Here is a 23,915-nt window from a genome sequence, read left to right as displayed (position 1 = left end):
CTCTCGCCGCTAAGCTGTCCCTGACCCTCAGTCTGAGACCCGACGGCCATTACAGAGCAGCACAATGGAGCTTTTCACTCGCACTTTACAAATCCCCCCCCGAACAACGCGGCAGCCTGGCACGCTGGTTGCAGAGGAACACGCTGCCACGCTGCCACGCTGCCACGCTGCCAGCTGGCACAAACCACAGACACAAGGTGGAGACAACTTTTAAGTGAAGCAAGACAATTCCCCAAGAGTTGTTCTACTAATCCCTTGTGCAGAGCAGAGTCTGTTACATGCTGATTTAGACACAACAACAGGAGACAGTAATCAGCCGGTAATAATACTCATAACTGATCAGAGGATAATGGCCTACCAACATAAATATGTGGGCGTTTGAGCGACAACAATTTGTTCGCCTTCCACAGTGAATCAGGTTTAACAGTGTAACACAATCTCGGCCTTGTGATAAGTCACTGTGTGTGTGTCTGTGGGTGTGTTGCATGCAAGACACATTGACTCGTTGGCAAACTGGTTCTGGATCTGCCTCGAGTCTGTTACGCTGAGTCGGCAGATCCCACGGTGAGACGGCGGCAGGAGAGAGAGAGGCCATACTTCAGTGACTGCTCCCATTAGCCGCTTTAGCTTCTCCCAAACGTGTGATTACAATATGCTGCTTCTCACGGCTCCCTCCTGACACGCAGCCTGGACGGATTCATTTCTATTCTGCGGGTTTAGCATTTTATTCTAAGTGCACAAAGCCGTCCTGGAAACGACTCTACATGCTCGTGTATCAGCATCCAAGAGCTCTGTGCCACGCAAGCGTATTCTGGATGCTTAAACGAGAAGAAAAGAAGGGAGGAAATAAAGGAAGGAGGGAGGCAGTGAGGATTCTGTGTTATCTTCTTCTTTAAGATTAGAGGATATTAGACCAGAGGCAGGTGGATAAGAAGGAGGGCAGGTGGATCTGTCCACATCACTGAGCCGACAGCGATAAGGAGACTAAACGTGAGACAAACAGCTGTTTCTATGGAGACTCCACTGCCAAAAGCAATGAATAACCCACTCATAACTAATAACTCATTATATTTTGAGGAATAAAGGCTCTTGGGTGAAATTATAGTTTTATTATAAAAGGAGAAACCTTTCAACTCCCTTCAAGAAGTCAAGTGAAAAGTTTATTGACCATTTTCTGTAACTAATATGCTGTTGTTCTGTTTATACAATGTACCACAATATTAGAAAACTACAAAAACAGGATATTGTGTATCTGAGGTGTGATTTGGTTTCTTTCTGGTTTATTCACATGCAGGGTTCTCAGGTTTATCTTGTTCCCCTTCGAGGGAACCGCTGATCTAGACTGAGCCGGTTTTTCCACATGTGCACTTCTCACTGTACTATTTGCTGGATTCTTCACAAGTACACTCGTCTCAGGTCTCACAGGAAAACCCACTCAAGAAGGAAAGTCTGAACTAATTAAGCACAAAGTCTTTTAATGATCGTCAGAGGAGACTCAGTGGAGACAGTCAACAGTGGTCCGTCGTCCTGTGAACAGTCGTGAAGCAGGAAATCTCCTCCAGTAATTAACGACCCTCTGGGTGACTGGTCCATCTCTGTCTGCCATGGAAACCAATGGTTTGAGACCGACAGTCTGAAAAATCTGTCCTCGGCCTCTTTGACACACGGAGAATTGAGCGATTGATTTAACATTATAGAAGCACTTTAAACTTTACTTAACTTTTTACTCCTGACGTTAATGTTCTCGACTCTCAGTGACGTGCGGCTGCTGCTATTAATCATCTCTGACCCGCCTGCAGTGCTGCTCTCAGAAAACACTGTGGCCTTTAGGAGCCGACCGGACGCAGCCATGATAACCACCGAGCTGCTGTGGGGTCTGAAGTAGCCCCCGAGCTCACGTGGAGGGTGGACAAGTGCAGAACTGGCAACCCGTCATGAGGGAGCTGGTGGTGGTCTTACAGGGACACAGGTCCTCGACGGCAGGAGGCCAGCGGGGCACGAGGAACCAACATCAGGGAACATTTTTGAAAACACTTCCAGTCCTGAGACTCTCCCCCAAAACAGTTCTCATGCCCGTATGCTGTTTTTAATATTCAGCAGGATAATGCAATATGTAAACAGACAATTTCCGCCATACAGTGGAGGGGTGGAACAGGGCCTAGGGCTGGGAAGGACTCATTAAAGTTTTTCTTTAACAATGCAAAATAGGGCATTTTTCTATATTTGTGTATTTTTTTCATTTTTTGTGTGTATGCCACAGAAAAAGTCGCCCTCCAGAATAAGTGACTACAAGTTACATTTATTTGTTATACATTTTAGAGGCTGGAGTCAGAGAAGTTTCACTTCTTTTGGTTGAAAGACTGAAACAATGAAGTTGATTAAACTATTAATTGTTGAATAACTTTAGCCCTAATGACAAGATAGATTATCCCCTTTATACAAAAGTGTGTCATTGTCATAATAAAAGCAAAGTGCAGGAGGCCTCAACTATCTCAAGGGGTTAATAGAAGTGTTTGTTTGAGATGAAGGATCAATGAGAAGCTCCTTTCCTCCCCTGGACAGTTATCACCTGGTCCTTGGTGCAGGCAGGAGGTTGTAGCGAGCAGCTCTCGGGGGGGAATGTGTGTAAATGGGCTGCAGGCCGGTGCTTTACAAGGCCGTGCAGACTCAGCAGAAAAAGAAAACTCCTTCCCGAGGGACACAGGTGACCAGAAGAGGCCGATATCTGTGAAACTCATTCACCGGTGCTGCTCTGTCTGGAGGTCATCCACCGCCGACTGAAAAGTCTGCCCTCTCACCGGCAGCTCACACACAGGGCGCTGACGTTAGGTTATTAAAATGACTAAATAGTAAATCCAATGTGTCACAGGAGTCGTCCCATTTGTGGAGCAACACCAGCAGCTATAAACGACACTGTGGCTCAGACACACCGGGAGGAGGGAGGAGCCGCCGTGTCATCTGCCTGCGAGCTCCTGAGCAGGTCCGCCGAGTATTCTGGGACGACCGGCGCTGGCATCGGGCCAGTGGCGTGTGTAATGTGCAGAGATAAGAGAGAGAGAGAGTGGAGTAGGGGAAGGGGGTGGGGGGGGGCGAGGGAAGGCAAAATGTCACTCCGCACTCATCATGATGTTCAGAGGACACTTGGCAAAGATCGGAGAGCTTCAACTTGACCGAAGGGCTGCAGGCGAATGACAAATGATAAAAACAGAAAGAGATACCACACGTCCCCTTACTGCTGCTGCCATAACAAATACCAGCAGCTCAGACGTGTAGGGAGCAGGGATCATCTCCTCCTTTATGTAACCAGACTTGGTTTTCAGCTCAGATTAAGAATTCCCCCTTTCAAAAGGAGAATTAAAGGATAAAGCCGGTGTTGTTATATCTTGACGTTTATTCATTTTCTCACAAATGTATCTCTGTGCTGTCATCAACACATCCCAGTAAGAGACCAAATCCCAGAGTGGATTCAATCTGTCTGTGTCAGAGCCGTCACATTTTATTCCCAAAATCCAAACTATCACTCGAACAAATTAAATATTGGTTCAGTTTGATGGAGTCTGTGAGATCGTCGGCATCCAGGAGATTGAGAGCTGATCCTCTCGAGTGCTGATCGAAGCAGATTGACTTTCTGCCTTTTCCTTGATTTCAGCAGGAAACACTTACACATGGAAGACGGACGTCTGCCTGTTCTGAGCGACAGGCGCTTTGACATCTTCTAAGAAAAAGTTGTTTGTGAGGACAGACAACTGAATTCACTGCGAAAACACCAATAGTGGTATTTCGCCACTTCAATATCTGATTGTTTCTGTGAATGGCCTCCTCAAGATGGCTGCTGGAGCTTGAACTGAGCCTCTATCAGGGGCTTGTTATCCTCAAGCCCACGATAATCATCGAGCGACGGCCTCCAGCCACTTCCACGATCATCTACTATTCACGAATGGCATGAGCCGAGCTGTTTTTCAAGGATTTCCTTCTGTGACCATTAAGAAAAGGTGCATGTGGATAAGCCACAGATAAATACAACCCATGATCATAGACTTGTTTCAGGGTCTAGGACACTATTAGGATCCCCTGCCTTGTGTCCTCTGCTCACTAATGGGAACCAGACAACAGCTTCTCGTTATTTTTGACTGGAGCTTCGGGGGGGGGGGGGGGGGGAAGCCGGAGGAGGGAGTGGGGTTGAAAAGGGGAAGTGCTCGTTGATATCCAGCTGGCTGACAATGAGGTCGTCTTCACCCCCCGTGCCACTTATGGTCCACTCTATATCTCTCGGTCCCCTTGTGTGTGACAAACGGGTTCACAATGGGTCGGTAATAAGGGAGGAGGGGCCATCACCTCTGCACACATGTGGTCCTTGAGGCCTGAATACAGTGGGAGGGGAGCCAGTGAGGGAGCAAAGGGACATTGTCATTATCAAATCCCAGCAGACAACCAATCTGCCACTGGACCGTGTAATGGACGACGGGATCCGAGCTCAGGTGGCAGCAGAGGTCCGCAGTAATCCAGAGGGAGTCGTCAGCTGGACGTGTTATTAGCCCAGAGGGCGGCTCACATCAACCCTGTGTCTCCTAGATATTGTGTTGTTTCCATCATCAGACGCCTTTAACTCTAATATGTGTCTAACAGATTTTCTCTGACCAATTGAGGCAGAGAGAAGAAGCATTTCTGGAATAAATATTTGCTTTTGCTTGCCAATAATTCACTGTGCCCTTGTTAATTAGTTTTCTATTTATATGCTAATGTTGGGTTTTTAAGGAACTTGATTGTTCTCTGCTGTTTCATTTTCTACATTTGTTTAAGAACATTCTGTCATTTCATCTGTTTCCTGCGCTGAGACGATCCAAGCTGCTGTTTGTTCCGAATCATATATTTGCCTCATGACGGAAAAAAATATGTTGTTCCATTCTCTCTTTACATGTCCAGTAATTTAGATTCATTCTTATTTCCATTTCCATTTATGGATCAGCATTATGTAGCTCTTACAGTACGAGAAATAAACTTGGGTAAAATCATCCATTAAATTCAAAACCCGCTATTGCAGGATATCAGCTCATATTTCAGTTTTCTGTAATAATCAGGGATATTTGTCACATTAACGACACACATTGTTATGGGAGCTTGAGAAGCCTGTGGAGCTGTTTGAATCCACTCATCCTTTGTGTCAGTTCCTGTGTAATTGAACCGCTGTGAAGAGCAGGAGAACGAGGTGGATGCCAGAGGGAGAAGATTCACTAAGATGCTGCAGCTCTTTTGATAAATTCTTTGCTTTTTTGTAACAAGCTGTGTCGGCAACTCTTTATTGCTGAAGTCATCACTTCATCATGACTGTGTGCATGCAACACACAGCCCCAGAGAGCTGGAAGTGTCAGCCTGCGTCTGCCTCCCATCTGTCCTTCAACCTCACATCTTCTTCAACGAGCTCATCTCCCTTCAAACCCAAAGCACTAACCTGTCTATAGGCACCCCCGATGCTCAGATGCATCTGCTGTATGGAGGAGATATACACAGGGGAGTTTGCTCACGCAGCTTCCAAGACCTGTGTATCTCCCAAAATAGAGCACTCTGAATATGAAGGCAGACGCTAAAGAGATGCAGCGAGGTCGACCGGACACGGCTCTGTACTTTGTCAAGGAGCGTATGTTCTTTTGAACTTAGAAAAGTTAAAAGCATCTTGATTAAAAAAAAAGAATACACGATCAGATCTGAATCTAAGATTTCCCTTTACTGTCAATAAAGCTTCAGTGGTTTTCAAAACTAAAGTCGATACTGTACCATAGTTTGAGCATTGAAACCAGAACCCTTTGGTTCAGCTGCTTTCTACAGAAAAGCTCCAACAACACATGTCCTGTGTGTGCAGCACCAAACACTTAGATAGTGAATATCCAGCGAACACAGTGGAGGGTTTATCTGCTGAAACAGACAATATTTTCAAGGGTGTTGTTGTCAATATCTTTATGTCAACAGCAGATCATGTCTACTCCTACTTGCAGGGAGACACTTGGAGTGAAACTGGACATAAAACCATAAGGTCTGGGACCTCGTCTCTACACTGTGGCAGGGCAGCATCACCCAGCTGCTGTCGGCGGGAACGTGGTGACAGCCTTCTGTGACTCAGACAGACTCTGACCCCGGCCACATGAAATGAGCTCTTTTAATCCATCACTGACCGACTCACTGATTCCACACACACACACACACACACCCCTCGGTCTCATCCACAAACTGAGAAACACACGGTTTGACATAAAGGACCGAGGGGCTGATGGGGAGCGTGTGATCAGGGCTTGGATTATTTTATAGAACTGGTGATTACATCAGGACAGTTTTGGATATGAAGGTCCGACAGGCAAGAAGTAACGTGATTCACAAACGCATTTAACATACTTTTATCTATTTACTAATTCCCCAAAATCTCAGTCTCTCTGTATGTGGCTCACATCTCTGGCGTCTGTATTGTTAATGCCATGTTTGAGTTACTGTTTTATAGGTTTTATATATTTTATATATATGTTGAATCCAATTTCCAGCTTCTATTTTTCCAAGTTCTTCCCTCATATAAAAGTCCGCTACACAACAGAGATAGGAACCTACAACTTCTCACTCTCACCTGCCACCGGGAGCTGCATTGTTGTGTTCCCTGTGTTCGGAGGAGCGGTGAGGAACAACACCACTCAGGCTGAGCTACAGCCTGCCGAGCTGCTGTCAACCTGCCTAAATATAACTGATAATAACATTTGTCACAGTGGAGAAGCGGGGGCACAGGATGGGGAAGTGTGTAGCTCCTCTGTTGTCAGATCCAGGTGAAACTGAGCAGCTTCCTGTGGTGATGATGAGATTGTTTTTTTTTCTGGACTTAATGCCACTTTTTGAAATTTGAGTAAATCTCAGCCAGGTGTCTGCAGCAGCACTTCAGGTTCTGTTTGGAGCTGCTTCTACGTGATTATCCTTTTTTAGTTATGATTAATCTTTCCGCAGCATATTAAATATAATCTATCACCTCAGAGCAAAGCCGATGGATTAAATTTGCCAATTGCCTTTTCTTATTTGGAGTTTGAAACTCCTCACAGGGGCGTTGAGTGGCAGCTGTGACTTTGCACCTCCAGTAATTTGATCATGAAGCAAACAGCTCCCAGGTGTTTTCTTGCTTTCATAGACAATGAGTTAATCTGCTAAATTCAGAATGTATATTAAACTATCATTTAACACATGATCATATTTTTGTAACTAAAAGGCTTTCGTATTAAAAATGATGCTTTAAATTTTAATTCGAACCACAAGTAAAGTCTCATCACTTCTGAAGCCATGACCGTTAATGTGTTTTCTCAAATGCTTCGGGATGTTTTGAGATGATAAAAGCAGAAGCCATGATTCTTTTTTAAATTAAAACACTTTCAAAATGTCTGCATCTCAAAAAAACTCGGAGGAGGAATTTCATATTTCAAGGCTTTTAAACTTCAAACGCCGCAGCTCCAGACTCATAACACGCCGCTCCTGGGTTTCATGCAAAATCGATGATTTTCACCATTTGCTTTGTGTCGGCGATGGTTTGAGCCGAGAGGGAAGCAACATCCTCGCTGCTGAAAAGCTTTACGGCCACACGGTTCAGGTTTGGCCTACTTCACTTTAAGACGTACATTGATATTAATGTTATCGAGTTCGAAGCAGACTTTGACCAAAGGGAATGTTCTCAAATTGACTGCCATGCTCTTTATGATGTTGTCAACGGGGGGGTCTGACCTTCTAATCTTTGGAAGCAGCATCCAGCATCAACAGCAACATGTTCAAACAAACACCCTCTGCTGCTCATTATGTAAATGGGGGATCTTTATATGGATGTGTGTCACTGCAGCAGATTTTCAACTTACAGCAGAGTCCCTACGCTACTCCTCTGCTCACGCCTGCTCCCCTTCCCATTGGTGCAGTCTGACACAAGATGTTAACTAGGTCAATGAGATTCCTTCACACTCCTCCAGCAGGGAACCACAGCGGAGAAGAGGAGCCGAGCAGAGCAGGGAGAGGGTACGATGAAGAGGAGGATCAGGAGATGCTTCAAAGCCAACATCTCTTCTGCTGAGATCTTGCAGGAGAAGTGAGAGAGAGGAGCAGACTGCTGCTCTGACATGAAACACACAACGTCTGAGGCGAATCTCGCTCAGGCACCGGCGACACCACTTATAAACAATGCAGGCTTCCCCCACTCGAGTCTTTGTAGTAGTGGCATGCTGCAATAAAAGACTCGTGTTTGGAGACACGCTTGGAGACACGGGCAATTCCTATTTTTACATGCGTGCAAAAATCAAAATACTGTGCCCAACACTGCCTCAGCACTCTCTCTGAATACAACCACAGTGGGTTATGTCTTTTCGATGTTTAGAGGGTGGATGTATCCCACTATTTCTGGTGGATATGCTGTTACCTTCAGACCAGAACAGGGGGAGGCTGTACACGCTTATCACAGAGCCACCATACAGAGATAAACAACCTGTCGCAAATATGTTGAAATTAGTATCTCCAATTGTTCTAACCCCAATCTGCAAGTGTGGGAGGCAGCTGGCTCACTCAGAGAAATCCCAAACAAACACGGGGATGACATGCAAACTACACACAGAAAGAACCCAGTCCAACCAGGATTCAAACCAGGAACCTCCTGGCGGACAGTGCTTAGCTACTGGGTGTGGCTTTAAATTAATTACAGATATGAGTGGTATTGATATGAGCTGCAATGATCCAAGTGATAAATGTTAACCAGCAACTATTTTGATAGTTGACTAATTCCCTGGTTGCAGCTTCTCAAATGCTTTAAACTTGTACTTTTTGTCATATATATTATAGCAAACTAAAATATATTTTATATTTAGATATTTAGATTAATAAAACTAACTTTTATACAAAAAATGTGACTTAAATATCCTCAAAACTTGTTGTATTTGTTATTGTATACATGTTCTGACTGGGGCTGTTATCGTGCAGTTACACCTACATCAGATATTCATCTTATCCTACAAGTATAATCAGAACTATCAGTGTTGTGTTGACTTGGTTTGACACAATAACACCTCCACTAAGAGATAGTGGTTTTAAAATGTGTGATGCAATGTTTACTGTTGAGCTTCTCTTCAGCACCTTGTTCCTCACGAGGAGCTTCTGAGTGACAACAGAGGAAACATGAAGGACCTGCTGCTCGCTGGGGAGGAACAGCTGAGCACAGAGGATTACAATCTGCTGTAAGACAAATCTATCACAGGGCACAGAGAACACCTAATAAATCACCTGATGCTGGTGTTACGCACGCTGACGTTTCATTAGTTCCATTTCATTACACGTATCACTAAGCCTTTCTTTAAATGTCAGAGGAGTGAAGAAATCTCTCGACCAACCACTGCCCTTCTTTCGCAGTGACCACACACATGGAAGCAGGAACAATTCGCTCCTCGAGCCAAAACTGTAACGAGAGACCCCCCCCCCCCCCGAGGACCTTCGTCCCTGAACTGTTTGACATCAGGTCTGTGGAGCTGGTTGTAGCCGATTCCTCCGCTGCTCCACCTCTGTGTCTCTTTGTCTCTTTGTCTTTGTCTCTCCTCCTCTCCCCTCCCGTCGGCCTGTATGAAAACATGCCAGGCTGTTTTATAACAGGCCTTCTTCTTGGATTAATCCGTGCACGGGTGCCAATCTCTGGGCCAGAGTCACACTGTGTGGCCTCTGACAGCAGAGAACAGGGGACAGGAGGAGAGGAGCTTTACAGGCCAGACAAACTGTCCTGAGGTCAGTTTCATATATTTATCACTAAAGTGAAAATAAAAGGGTTTGACAGGATTTTTTTTTTTGTTTAAATTACTCCACACAGATTTCAGCATAATACTGATGATGCAAAATAAGAATTTTTCCTGGTGTATTATCAAAAATTGGGGATTGATTTTTTTTAAGCACAAGTTTACCAAGAGTTAAATATCTGTTATTGCACAGAAAGATTCTCGGAGTGCCTCTGTTGCAATTGTAAAATCTAAAAACCACAAAGGAGTGTGTAGGTGAAAGAGGAAACTGCACCTTGGTCACAATGGATACGATCTAATTAAAGCTGAAAGGTAAAGGAACAACTTCTCAGTCGGGTTGAACAACATTGTTGTTGTTAGGCTCCTCGGTCCCTGATGTGTGTATCTGTGACTGAGGAACTGAGCAAAGGGCAGATTGTGGGATTCGGTCAATTAAATGTTTCCCTGACTTAGTGGTTTCTACGTGTTTGTAAACACTCTTATCATCTGCTGCTAACACTAAATAATGAGTTCCTACTGTATATTAGTAATTTCACGGGACTTTCAAAATGAGGATGTGGTTATTAAAACTGAAAAAAATCCTGCAAAGAGAAACTAGAAATATTAAATATCGGGGGGGGATGTCCAGCATCATGAAGCTTTGCCTCTGAAAAGGAGGGAGGGAAGAGAAACAGCGTCACGTGACACTGAAGTGCAGATTCAGACGTAGATTTTGTTTTTCTGGGACAAATCTCGGGGGGAAACACAAAAAAAAAAATCTGCAATCAATTGGAGCAGCAGCTATCTCCGCCTCTCTCCTCCTCCGCCCACTATTTATGTTTGCACAAATAAAGCCTGTCTCATCCTGCGGTCCAACGTGTCGCAATCCTGCTCTGAGAAACCGCTCTGGAGCAAACAGACAGAAGAATGCTCGAACTGAGACGCTCCTCATTGTGAGTAATGTCCTTTCACTTCAATCACACTGTTCCCCAATTATTTTCTTTCCAGCGTTCACCAGTGTCGAGTGACAACAGCACGAAGCAGAGTTTGCACTTGATGCATTGTCACATCCAGACGAGATATGGATTTACCGTCCGCCCCGGCCCATGCAGCTCGGTCAGGCGCTGATAAGTTGTCTTTGAAACCGACAGTACTGAGAGTCGAGGTCATGAACGGCTTCGGAATATAGAGTTTCCACCAGTGGAGGCATGCAACAGAAATAAGCTGAGACACTGTGATGCACATGACGGCAGCAAGGTGTCATCCAGTCACCAAGAGAAAACCCCAAAGCATCTCCATCCTGACTGGTCGGGTATTAGCCTACTTTCTCCCTGTTGCCAGACGGCGTGTTACCTGCTGCTTGTCGGAATTCATTAGTTTAAGCAGCTGAACTTAAGAAGCCGCCCAGAGGAACAACCGCCACTCGTCTTATTACCTGTGGGAAGACGTTTCCCTGCCTCTATCCAAACAAACACTCCCTCCACTGAGCGACAAGAGTTCAGGGAGAAAAGTCTGAATTCTTAAGTTCAGGTGCAAAAACTTTATTCTCTTTGTGCATTAATTCAAAAGGCAACTGAACCAACATGGAATGATAACAAACTTTATGAATCGGAGGTGTGACGGGTTACCGTGAAGTCAAAGTGTAAACAGCTCAGATGTAGCTCACCATAATAAGTTAATGACTCAACAGCAACATTATGCACATCAGCCAAAACATGATGGGAATTGTAGTTCCTGCTCAAATGCACACCTATGGGTAATTTTTGGAACATCAGCAATAGGCTTGAGAACTAATAGAAGACAGAAACCCCACACAGCCACAGGGAGAACATGTAAACTCTGCACAGCCCCGGCCGGCTGACAGGTTCAAACCCAAAACCTTCTTGCTCAGTTCAGAAAGAACAATATCACTAACCCCTACACCATCGTGTCACGCTGAGGTATCTTCATGAACTCACCACGAGCCCGAAACAAATTCTGTGATCAGATGCAGATTTTTTCAACATACTCAAAATCTGCGGATTCTTTTAATGACTTTGTTTCCTAAGTATCATGGATATGTCTTTATGTGTGTGGTGGTGACCTGAGGGAGCACCGGAGCAACCAGCATGTGAGCATCATCATCCTCTCACCTCTCGGGTCCTCTCCAGCTCATTGTGCACCGCCTGTTTGGAGATCTCCACCTCGATGATATTCTGTCGGAGCAGCTCGTTCTCGTCCTCAGCTCGGCTGCGCTTGTCCTCCACGCTCTCCAGCTCGTTGTGCAGGCGCACCGACACGTCTTTGGCCACCTGAGAATAAGATAGAAAACACATATATGAAAGTCTTGTTATGCTTCATTAAAGCACATGCTTCATTATTTATATATGAGCTTACATATGCACTCAAATACGTAGAAAAACAATATCAAGGACATGCTGTACGGTGTCACAGACCTTCAGGTCCTGCTCCAGACTCCGTAGCAGATCCCCGTCCACGTGGCCGGTCTGTGCGACCCGGAGACTCTTCTGCTCGGCCTTCCGCAGGCGGTACTGCAGGATGCGGCAGTTCTTGTTGGAGCGGTCCAGTTCCCTCCGCAGCTCCTGCAGCTGGTAGACCTCCTCCTCCAGGTAGCTGTCTCGGATCTCCTCCATCTCCGCCCGCAACTCATCCACTTCATCCTGAGACACACGGTGGAAACAGGGTCCAGCTGTTACTTCAGTGAAAATGTTGATATTCAACCCTTGTCAAACGTTTGGTAATTAGCTGAAATATCATGTTCAGGAGAATAGGACTCATTGATGGACAGAGAACCAGAAAACCCAACTTCTCAAACCACAACCGTTCACCTGCTATCCTGGGGCTTCAGTTTACTCAGGAGATTTCCCCTGGGAGGGATATCCCACCAGCTTGACTGGCACCTGATGGAAAGTCAATTGGATATTGAATGGTGAGGGAGGGAGGGAAGAGTGTATCAATTAATGAAAACTCAATCTGTCCTCATCGGGAAAGGCAGAGAGCCCGGTGTTATCTGAGCAGGGCCCAGAGGAAGGAGCTAACGACCTCGCACAGGGTCAGGCCGATCGATGGGACAGGTTAAAAGCAGAACCTGAGGCAGAGCAGCGTCCTGGGACCAGGTATATATTTACAGATTATCACTGAGGTTTGTGGTGAGTGGGCAGGAGTCATCACCGGTAATTAGTCGTGTCTTTAACTGTGGTGGAGCGACGTCTTCATAAACGACTTCTGTCCAACGTACAGTTGTCAAATAAATGTATTAATCTTTACATTCTTTAATAAAATGTGTCAATGTTTAGTTTTGTCTTCATTCCGAAAGATGTTTAAATAACAAATCTTCACATTAAAGGAGCTGATGGCAGATAACTGACATGGACTAATTCCTTATCAGAAGTAGAATCCTAGATTTTTGGGTTTATAGCATTGCATTTGGTTATTTAATGACACTTCATTTACCTAATTAACTGATAAATAAAAAAGTATTTTGCAGTTTATCCTGTTATGAAAATCAGGGTTAGTTTAAGCCCTAAAAAAAACTATCATTCTGCAGCGATGTGAAGTACATGAAAAAACACAGGTTCACATACTCTTCGTGACCTTTATCACCTCATCCTGTTTTCTTCTGTTCCTCTCAATCAAAAGAAGCAAAGCACCAGGAATAAACACATAATGCTGATAGAATAATAGGCAGAGAGGTGTCAACTCTGAAATGAATAAAAGCAGGCAGTGATGGCCGGGACTCCCAGACATATTTGGGATGACGCGGGAGGCTGGGGGATGGGGGATGTCTCTGGAGTTCACCTCAGAGACCCAGCTGGCGGCCTGACAGCCAGGAGGGAGGACGTTTGAACCCCACACACATGGGACATCTGACTGTTATCAGGTCCTGTGGGATAAAGCCATTACAGCGAGAGGCAGCAAAGCTGATTAACTCTCTTGTGTTCTCAACGAGCCAGAGAGAGAGAGAGAGACACACACACACACACACACACACACACACACACACACACACAGTAACGTTCAAACAAACCTGTGTCCCATCTGGGGGGAAATAAAAGAAAACTGCAAGATTGTTTGCCGCATTATCTGTTGTGTCTCTCTCCCCCCCACACACACAAACTCACACACACTTATGGGGATAGCCTACTTATAGAGTAGAAGGGGGGAGGAGGATCCTGTGTGAAGTCTTCACACAGAAAATACAACACACTGGAAAACAAAAGACTAATTAAGAAACACCGCAAATCCTTGATTCTTCCCTCTTGAACCAGTCAATGGCTTTTTGCACATTAGACACTCACTCGAAAATAGTCCTGCACACTGACACGAAGGATTCCAACAGAGATAAATCTAATACTGACTACGTGTAAGTGCAGTTTGAATCTGTACACGGAGACAAATCTGCAGCCAGAGTGTAACAGACGAATCTTCACGGTAGAAACACACTTTAGTGACTCGACAGCAACAGTGTAAAAACTATAGGCAGGGAGATACCACTGCTATCAATAAAGCTGCCATTCATAAAGGTTGAATCCACAAGGCTGCAGAGGGAAGGTTACAAAGATGATGGATGGGGGGGTGAGTCTACATGGCAGCAGAGAGCACTGGGTTCAGATTGTGGTCAGTGAGATTAGGCAGAAAGCTCGAGGAGAAGATGCTCAAGGACACTTTGAAAGATTGTGATGAGAAGTAGGGACTTCAGTGTAAACAGGACCGATCAATGGTCTCTATAAACCAGCTGCTGCAGCACTCAGATCATAAACGATGCAAAACCAAAAACTGTCATTTGAGTTGGAGGAGAGTGATGCGCCAGCTGTTGGGGAAGCATCCTCTTACCTTGAGGTAGTCGTTTTCAGATCTCAAATCCTCCATCTCCCGCTGCAGCTCCTCCTCGGCTGCATCCCGGGTGCCTGGTACTGTGAGTTGTGCGCTTGTTGCGGGCTTCTTGTGTTTCTCTGCGGGCTGAGGCTGAGCCATGCTTCCCTTGGCGGCGGGAGCCTCGGTTGTGCGTTGCGGATGAGCGGCAGCAGCAGCAGCAGCCGCAGCTCCGGTCGCTTCTGCCCGCGGAGGATTATCCGCCCCCTGCTGATCCCGGTCACTGGAGCCGGTACCGGACTCGGCGTCGCTGCCGGCGGCCGGTGCCAGCCTCTGCTCGTCCGACAGCGGCTCGGACGGGCAGTCCGACAGGTCCGAACTGCTGTCGGTCTGGGTGACCCGGACGAGAGGCGACCCGGTCGGTACTCGGATCGGGGATCCATGGACGTGAGGGCCCGGAGACCCCGAGCCTAGCTTCCCCCTCTTGTCTTTCAGGAGAGTCGGACTGCCGGTGCTGTCCGGTTTGATGCCGGCGGCTTTAGGCTCGGCTGCGGCCGCATGCTGGGGCACCTTCGTGGGCTTCTTGGCCGCAGCAGACTTGGTGTTACTTTTAGCGGTGGCTGGTTTGTCTTTGGCCCCGGTGCTGCCGCGTCTGGAGCTGCGGTTCGGGTGGGCTGAGGGCACCGAGGCGGGGTGCTGCTTGTGGAGTTTGGGGGATTTGGGCACGATGGCAGGTGGCCTGGCGGAGCGGGAGTGCGCATCCTTCAGGAAGGGTCTGGCCGGGGAAGGCGCTCGGTTCAGCCGCTTCTTCTCCAACTGGTGGTTCTGCGGTTTGGTGTCGCTGCCGGAGCCATTGGAGCTCTCCATTATCCCCCGACACCGGCCGCTGCAGGAGGGCGATGCGGGAGGAGACGATCAATCCACAGCACCGCGGAAAACCTCGGGCATGCGACGCCAGACAAACGGCCAGGTTCCTTCTTCTTCCTTGCCGGGCTGGGGCTGCGCATCCTGCGGTGTGCCGGGCGTGTTCTACTCCATCCTGTCCGCGTTCACCAGGTTGTCATTGTAAGGAAACGCTGCAACCAAAAGGGGATTACTGGGACGGACGGGATGACGGACAGGTGGCATCTGCAGCCCGGGTTCGTGCATGGGGCTCAAGTTGGAGAGAACGGAGTGAGTCGGGGGTCGCGTCAGCCCTCTTCTTCCTCCTCCTCACGCCGGGTCTCCATCCCTCAGTTCCGGCTGGGCCCCCCGTGTGTCTCTCGTACCCGTCTCCTCTCCCTCCTCGCTGACATGCAGGATCTGCTGCGGTGTGACGCTCGGCCGTGATTTTTCTGCGGGGCGCATGCGCTCCTGCTTCAGCTGCAACCCGAGCACACCCCTGTTTTCTGTGGGACCAAGTCTGACACGCTATAGGTGCGCGTGGCCTAGTGTCACACACGCACTATTGGTTATTGATCACACTCACTGGGGTGATGCACTCAAGAGGAACCAGTACTGCTCCTCCAATGTAAAGTCTGGTGTATCAAATCCTTTCTTTCCTCAGACCCCATAAAAAGATACAAATCTCTATTCAGAAGTAAATTACAGTAAAACTAAGACCATCTTAATATCTTTATTCAAAACCAGGGGAACAATATTCACCTTCTATGGAAAATCTTATGTCTATCAGATCTGCACTGGGATTTCAATCCATCACTTCAACAGCAGTTTAGTTGATCAAGAAAAGTCAACTCATCTTTTGCAACGACACATACAAATCAATAATATATTTATATATGTACATGCTTAAATATGTATATATAAAACAAGATGAACCATCACTCACCTTCTTTAATTGAAGATGGTACATCAATCAGATCTTTGAATCAATCTTTGATCAAACGCCCCTATGTCAAATTTCACAACTATGTTAAGAACTATATCAAATATTAAAAGAAGTTTAGTAAAAGTCACCTCAAGATCCTCAGAGTAAACTTTTGCAAAGACACAGTCACACAGTAAAACCAAGACCAGGGTTTGGTAATAAATATAGATGTCTTTAATTGCAATTCATTAGTTCAAGAATGCCACAAGTTATAAATACAAGTCCACTTTAAACATGCCGAAAACTTTTTCCAAAGACTTGAAACAGGTTTTTTACAAAGCACAGTCTTCCATCTCTGTAAAAAGATACAGATTTCCATTTCAATAAAAGTGTTTGTTTAAAAAACGTATATTTAAAACACTGATAGTATAAGGCTGAGCTACTGAAACACAGACCACAGGGTTAGTGGTGAAAAGTCGGGGAGGCGGACAGATGAAGGTCTCCTGCTGGCTGCTAATCTCACTGGAAGAAGTGCTGTGCTGGGATGTCAGGCTCACATATATTTTTCTTTTGGTATGAAAGTATTCATTTGTTAACATCCACCATGTGCCATTTTAAATCCACAAAAGCTTGAGCTTAACATAAAACGTAATAAATGTTCTAAATCCTGTCTTCTGAACGGGCTTGTCCTTCTCGTGGGTTTTAACATGTAGCAACAAAACTCAAACACCCACAGTGCACATTTCTCATACTGCAGTCATTTCACCACAAGGATTAAATGGGAATTAAATGATTATTATTGTCTACACAAGCAAAAGGAGAACCTAACATGCATTGCCTTGTTGAAACAACTGATGAGATATCCCCAAACTGGTCCATAATAAACGGCCAAATCATAAATTCAAAGCATCTAACCTTCCTCCAATAAACACAAACGTTCCCTTTTAAGCAGGATTTTTTAGGAAAATGCTTCTTTATTAATTTGATATGAAGCACGAAGCAAAATAAAAGCTGCACAAAACGAGCAGATAACCCGATCACAGTTTCCTCTCATGTTCAAACGCCACACAAATCCTGCACTGTTTCCCCACCGAAGGGAGTTGCGCGTCTTTCCCTCGACTGATCCAAAGGAAAAACACCAAAACAAAACAATTACAAATATTAGTAACAAAACCAAAGAAGGAAGCTTAAACTTTCAAAAAAAATGTGCCTGTGTAGTTTGTTTCTGTCTCTATTCCCTCAGAAGAAACAGCAACATATGTGGAAATTGTCCCTGTGATAGCTCCTGTCCACCGAAGACTACATAACCCATCTCTCCCCTCTAACAGGCTGTGGAAGAGCTGTGAGCGGCCACTACTGAGGCAACAATGATCGTTGTTAGTGCTAATCTACAAGTTGTGTGCTTTTTTTCTTTTTCTGCACGTAAGCTAACGTCTAGTTACGATGATTTGTAGTGCAAAACATTAGTTTTTAGAAAACGCAAAGAGAGCCGCTACAGCCACTTTAATACTTTAAGGCAAAGGAATAGTAACCGATCACCACCGCACAACCACCCGCTGCCAGCCACGGAAATCTGCACTTTGTCCAGTCATTACAGCAACACACCATATTTACATTATGTGCTTTGTTTACCTCAAGTGTCAACCTGTCACTTGGTGAAAATACTTATTAATAAGAATATATAACTACTGTACCAAGACCCAGAATTGAGCAGAGGCGGATTCTCTGTGAGATAACCAACTGTCAGGGGCGACTCAGACTACGTTTACAACTTAGTGTGTGTGGTGACAAAATGAAACAGCAAGAGAACAAGCTGCAGGGCCCCTCAATAATCCCCCCTCCATAGAAAATGTGCAACTGCGACCAGAGGGCTCTCCAGCTTGAAGGCACCTGAGGGGCACAGCTCGTCTATCGGTCAGAGGAATGAGGTAGTCCGGGTCAAATGTCGACAGAAGGGTTGGAAGGAGGCGGGCGAACCACGTGTTAGTACGGCACATGTCATAGTGTTCAGCTACAAAAAGAGGGAGGAGAAACAGGGATAAGATAATACTGGTTTGTTAAAAGAGAGTCCATGCATTTTCAGAGCTGTAGTAAAAAATTCCCAACTGCTGCCGCGTCCTGCCCCCTGGTGGCCAGCTGGGTGCTCTGCATGAGTGTGCTGTGTGTACTGTGTGTGCTGTGTGTGTGTGTGTAGGATGGGGGACCACTCTCAGCAACAGCGCATGCGAGGTGGGGGCAACTCCGGAGGCACTTCCGGTTCAGGCTGCAGAGACAGGACACTGTTGGACAGCTCCTTGTTGGGAACTTCCAGAGGCATCTGACGTATCAGGGACAGAGAAACACTGAGAGTTACTACGATGAAGATTCAGACAGCAGGGGACTTACTGAGTGTCCAGTAAGTCTCAATTTGAAGATGAGAAAGAAGGAAAACCAAATTCTATGCAGAGCAAAAATCTACTTGTAGCAGGGAATTGTTAGAAAATGAACAAAAGGAACATATAACATCCTTAATTGATGAAAACTAAATACAATTTGGATAGACTGCATGAAATGTAATAACACAACTAAACAATGAAGGACAAGAGAATATTATTGCAGCAGGTGGAAACGGAATAATCACAGGTTATTATTTTTAATCTATTCATACTGACCTTGCTGAGAATGTCATCCACAAGCTTCAGGAAGATCTCATCCACGTTAAAGTTATCCTTGGCACTCGCTTCGCAGAAGCGCATTCCACTGATTCGAGAAGCAAACTGTGACACGAGAGAGGGTGAAGTTATTACAGAGCCTGAAAAAGAACAACTGTATCCTGTCGATAATTAGAGACCTCATGTGAGAAGTTACTCGTCGGACATTGTGTCTTCAAAGTCCATGTTCTTGATGATAGCACAATCTGAATGAATTAAGTTTTTAGTATGATCTTTATGCTCTTTATTCCTGGGACTGGGCTTTCCAGCTGTTCTGCTGTTGGTACTGATGCATCTTCTTTCAGAAACCTTGATCTGTTTGAATGTTTAAAGAATAAAGATGACATTCTGTGATGCGGTGAAAGGGAGCAGCTGTGTGTAGAACCCACCCGCTCCCCCTGCTGTCTGGAGATGATACGGTCGCTCTCACAGTCCAGCTTGTTCCCAACCAGGAGGAGCTCTGCTTCCTCTGACGCGTACTGACACAGAGCAGAGAGGAGCCAAGTCAGCAGATCATCACCCTCCGGTTTTTAATTAAAGTTTCACTAAATCACTGCATTGAAATCTGTTCAGCACACTGGCACCATGGAAGCTGGCTGGACAATGTGACTGGTTCTTACACGAGAGGTTGTCAAATATTTCAAGCAGCTTGATTTGTTACATTACATCTGTGCTCGGTTACCTTGTCTATCATCTTCATCCACTTGGGAAGGTCTTCAAACGTCTCCTGCTTGGTGATGTCATACACCAGCACTATTCCCTTAGCTCCCCTGTAGTAAGCTGATGTGATGCTGTTGAACCGCTCCTGGCCGGCAGTGTCCCTGCACAACACAATTTAAACACAACACAATCAATAACAAAAGCTTCTAGATGTATATGAACAATCCTTAAGGAAAAGAGGAATCAGCTTTAGCAAGATATTATTAATGTAAATTTACTCAATGATATTCTCATTTCTTCATATATAATTTATTTTAGAGAAATTCTCTTTGTGTGCACCCACAAAATCATCATTATCATCACCACAGGAAATGTGAAGTTATGAAATGATTCTGTACACTGATTGATTTACTAAGCATTTATTACCAGTATATACACATTTGATAAATGTCTTAACATACTGTACTGTAGCTGTAAGAAGAAATAAGTTTATATCAATGCTTTTGTCGATTATAATACCTCCTGTATGCACTCAGAAGTCAAGGCTGTTATATAAACAGACAATTATTGACAATATAGAAAAGTTGTGATTACATGAAACATATTTTCAGAGTAGAAGGCAGAACGAGTTGTTGACAACTAGAAAAACTAAAATGTCAGTTAAAGCGACATTAAAGTGTCGTAAACTATTTATCAAATGTGTTGTGCTACAATCAACATGATCATCCAGACACACTGACCTTTTTAAATCATCAATAGATTTACTTGGAAATAAAATGAATGTGTGTACAGATATTTATTAGGTCACAGTATGATTCAGCTGATCATCTGATCCTGGGTTAGCAGCGTGACAAGCGGTTAGAGCTGCACTCACAGCGCAGAGTTACTGTACCTTCAGCCAGCCAGTCTCTCCCTGTTCCCCCTGTGAGTCAGAGTCAGGCTTATGAGCAGGAGAGCAGACAGACACACAGCAACACAATGGCAGCGTTAGGTAAGGCCGGGGCATGGCAGCTTGATGCGAGGAGCTCGACATGAGAGACAAGACACACGGAGGGCGGCCTTCCTGATCGGAAAGGTCGAGGACGGACAGAGGAGCGGGGACAAAAAACGGGACGTGGTAAACGGCAGATGAGATGAGGAGGGCGGGCGGGTGGGGTGTTAGTGAAGAAGTCAGATGTGTTAGTGGCACAAGCAATGAAGGCTCCCCCCCACACACACACTCTGTCACACAAAAGCAATTACCAGTAAATAAGCTTTCCCTAAATGTTTTTTTTTATTATACAAGAACTGCTGGATGCTTTTAAAATGCAATTAAGGCCAAGTTAAAGTCATAAGACACAAGCAGGGGCTAAACCTCATCATCAAATAACCTCACACCGTCTCTGGTGGTCAATTACATTAACCCTGATTACAGAATTCTGAGTTTTTGAATAAGTAGTCCCCACACAATTTTGTTACCCATCAATCGAATAACTTTTTAAAACAAACAGAAATAGCCCTAATTGTTACAAAAATGTGAAATCTGCTATTCAAATTTCAAATAAAACCGTCGGGGAAAAAAAATCTGTCTTAAATTGTCCCCACACAACCTCTGATCATGACAGTTTACCATCAGCATCAGTTACAGCAGCTAAATTTACAGCTCCATAGGAATAGTAGTTGACCATACATCAACCAGCTCCGGGGATGACGGAGTTCACAGGTTAATTTGGTAATCAGGGGATGAACAGTTTGGGGAAGCCTGACTTAGCCAAGCATCTCTCATATCAATGAGTTGGATACAAAAATGTTACATTCTAAATAACCTTCATATAGGATTTTGTTTTGTAAAAGCTTCACCTAACGTAGAAAGTTGAGATGCCCCCAGTGAGTTAGAGCAGCTTGCAGCCTGATAGGAGAGGAAACGCTCAATGACAGCACAGAGGAAATGCCCCATGTAGAGGAATGAAGGAGCCGGAGACTCGTTTCAAATCACTCACCATATCTGTAGTCTGATCTTCCTCCCTCTCAGCTCCACTGTCTTGATTTTGAAGTCAACTCCTGCAAGAGGGATCAAAAACACACATCTTATCTGAGCATGTGGGAGCATCGCCTGTGTTGTTGTCGTGTCTCCATGTTGGCATAATATCAGTTTAGTAGGTTTGGCATGAAGAAAATTGACCACACCTCTACATTTCCAAGGCTTGTGACTAGTTGAATCCTATTTTTAGTTTGTGAATAGGAGGTTTCCTTGTTTCTATCTTACAAGTAATGCACAAGAAACCAAAATTTTCAGGCAAATTTGAGAGGCTGTCAGAGTTGCGGCTCTGTGGTATCTGCGATCAAAAGCAACACAACATTTGTGACACAACCTTTGAGCGGAGTCAAAGCAGTGACAGGGCACAAAATGGAGCACAGAGCAGCTGCCTGCATGCACCTATTTTGGGATTGCACACTATGGCTGGCTGCTGTATTGGTAACAGGCGTGTTTACCCAACACACCTCGTGTATTATAAACTGGAAAAGTCCAAACCACGGAACAGCAACATGTCACCATGTTCTCTTGGATTCATTGAGTCAAGATAACAGGGATCAATAAGTTAAAGGAATGGAAATGGACATTTTAGGAACATAACAATAACAACTATTACTACAGCTACTTAATTACTCAACTGGACATCTGTGCTATTCAAGTTTAATATTACCTATTGACTTTATTGGCTGTCAATGTAGGGAAACTCACTTTGAGATCCAATCCTCACTCGACAAGATTTACAGAAAGTGACAGCTCTTGTTCCCTCTGTGTAAAATATATAAAAGTCTCATAGTATAAAAACCCTTTTACTTATAACTATCTTACTATAATATTAGTGTTATTCTTGATATTTGTCTCTGTTGAGTGCGTCCCTTGATATGTAGATCATCATTTTATCATTATTTGAGCTTTGAGATTTTAGGTTTTTCCTCTGTACTTGTGCAGCTGTTCTGTGCAAAATTCAACACTAAAGATACAATAAACACTTTGTTGGGTGCAGTAGTCCTGCATCTAAAAGCCTAAACATACACACAACTTGTTCCAAACAACATGGTGGTGGGTGGGGGGGACAGTCTCATCCCTGGGTCAGATTTGTTAGCCTGACCAGTCTAGTTGTTGCAGTTAGCTCGAGTTAGCCAGCTACATTTGGTGGTGTCACATCGGTCCAGTTGCATTACACAGTAGAAACATACGAGGCAGCTTGTTTACCACGACCTCCCCCCGTGGTGGTTTAGCTAGCCTCCTTTTCAGTAAATAGACGGAGCCCCCGCTGCCGGACGTCAACACAGAAGTTGACAGACACAAGTCCCGTCCCCGCCTCGTGTCCTCACCTACTGTGGACTTGCACGCCTCGCAGAACGTGTCGTCCGTGTATCTCTCCATGAGGCTGGTTTTACCGACGCCGCGCGAGCCGATGATGATGATCTGCAGTTTGAAATCGGCGGGGCGCGGGGGCATCTTCCTGCGGCGCGACTGAGCCCCGAGACCGGGCGACGAGTTCGCGGAGCCCCCGCCACCACCGGCGGCCCTCCGCGGGATGTCGAACCGTGAATCCATCAGTGAGTCCACATCGGTGACGACGAGGTAACAAACACACGAACTCCTCCGAACTGCGACGGAGCCAGAGCGACGAGCTAATTCCAACTTTCTCTCGTCTCCGTGGAAGTTTGGGAAAGTTTGTCTCTCGCTGAGAGTTGTTGTTCAGCCATTAGACACCGCGTGACGTCATTTCAATGCATCATTTCCGCTTCCGCCGCAAAATGTTAAAACATTTACTTTGTGGGAGTTATTCTTATTAAATAAATAATGAATGCATTAATTTTGTTATTATTATCATCTTTATTATTATTATAATAATTCGCATTAGTGTTACTACTGTTATTATTATTAATAGTAGTAGTAGTATTATTATCAGTATCATTCATATTATTAGTATTGTTAAATATTATTATCATCATCATCATTATTATTATTATTAATTACAATACCAAATATTATTAAAACGAATTAATATTATTATTATGTGTTTGTTTATTTTATACCAGATGCCATATACAGCTATGGAGACAACTTTTTTTAAACCATTGCCCTTGAAAAGTATTTTCACTACAACACAATTTACTCTTTTCCAGAAGAGAACCTGGTTTTTAAAATACAATATTAAATGTACTGCTCGGGTCAAA

The 23,915-nt window shown here is 44.9% G+C and overlaps 2 protein-coding genes across 2 annotated transcripts in view; both read right to left on the bottom strand.

Annotated features, from left to right (window-relative positions):
* LOC128454505 (microtubule cross-linking factor 1) overlaps positions 1 to 15,428 on the bottom strand; it is a 39,648-nt gene extending 24,220 nt beyond the window's left edge. The window contains exons 1-3 of the mRNA XM_053437917.1: positions 14,583 to 15,428; positions 12,185 to 12,409; positions 11,882 to 12,040 (exon numbers count right to left, since the gene is read on the bottom strand). Of these exons, the coding sequence (XP_053293892.1) occupies positions 11,882 to 12,040; positions 12,185 to 12,409; positions 14,583 to 15,428 (1,230 nt within the window). The remainder of the gene's footprint in view (positions 1 to 11,881; positions 12,041 to 12,184; positions 12,410 to 14,582) is intronic.
* Positions 15,429 to 16,579: 1,151 nt separating this feature from the next.
* Positions 16,580 to 23,459, bottom strand: rab12 (RAB12, member RAS oncogene family). The gene is made up of 6 exons (XM_053437668.1): positions 23,064 to 23,459; positions 21,698 to 21,758; positions 19,741 to 19,879; positions 19,448 to 19,537; positions 19,020 to 19,124; positions 16,580 to 18,685 (listed from the first exon to the last, which is right to left on the bottom strand). The coding sequence occupies exons 1-6, from the start codon at positions 23,287 to 23,289 to the stop codon at positions 18,578 to 18,580; spliced, it is 729 nt and encodes a 242-aa protein (XP_053293643.1). The 5' UTR covers positions 23,290 to 23,459; the 3' UTR covers positions 16,580 to 18,577.
* Positions 23,460 to 23,915: the final 456 nt, after the last annotated feature.

Source organism: Pleuronectes platessa, chromosome 13 (genome assembly GCF_947347685.1).
Source record: "Pleuronectes platessa chromosome 13, fPlePla1.1, whole genome shotgun sequence".
Taxonomy (NCBI): domain Eukaryota; kingdom Metazoa; phylum Chordata; class Actinopteri; order Pleuronectiformes; family Pleuronectidae; genus Pleuronectes; species Pleuronectes platessa.
This window is presented reverse-complemented; position numbering and strand designations above follow the sequence as displayed.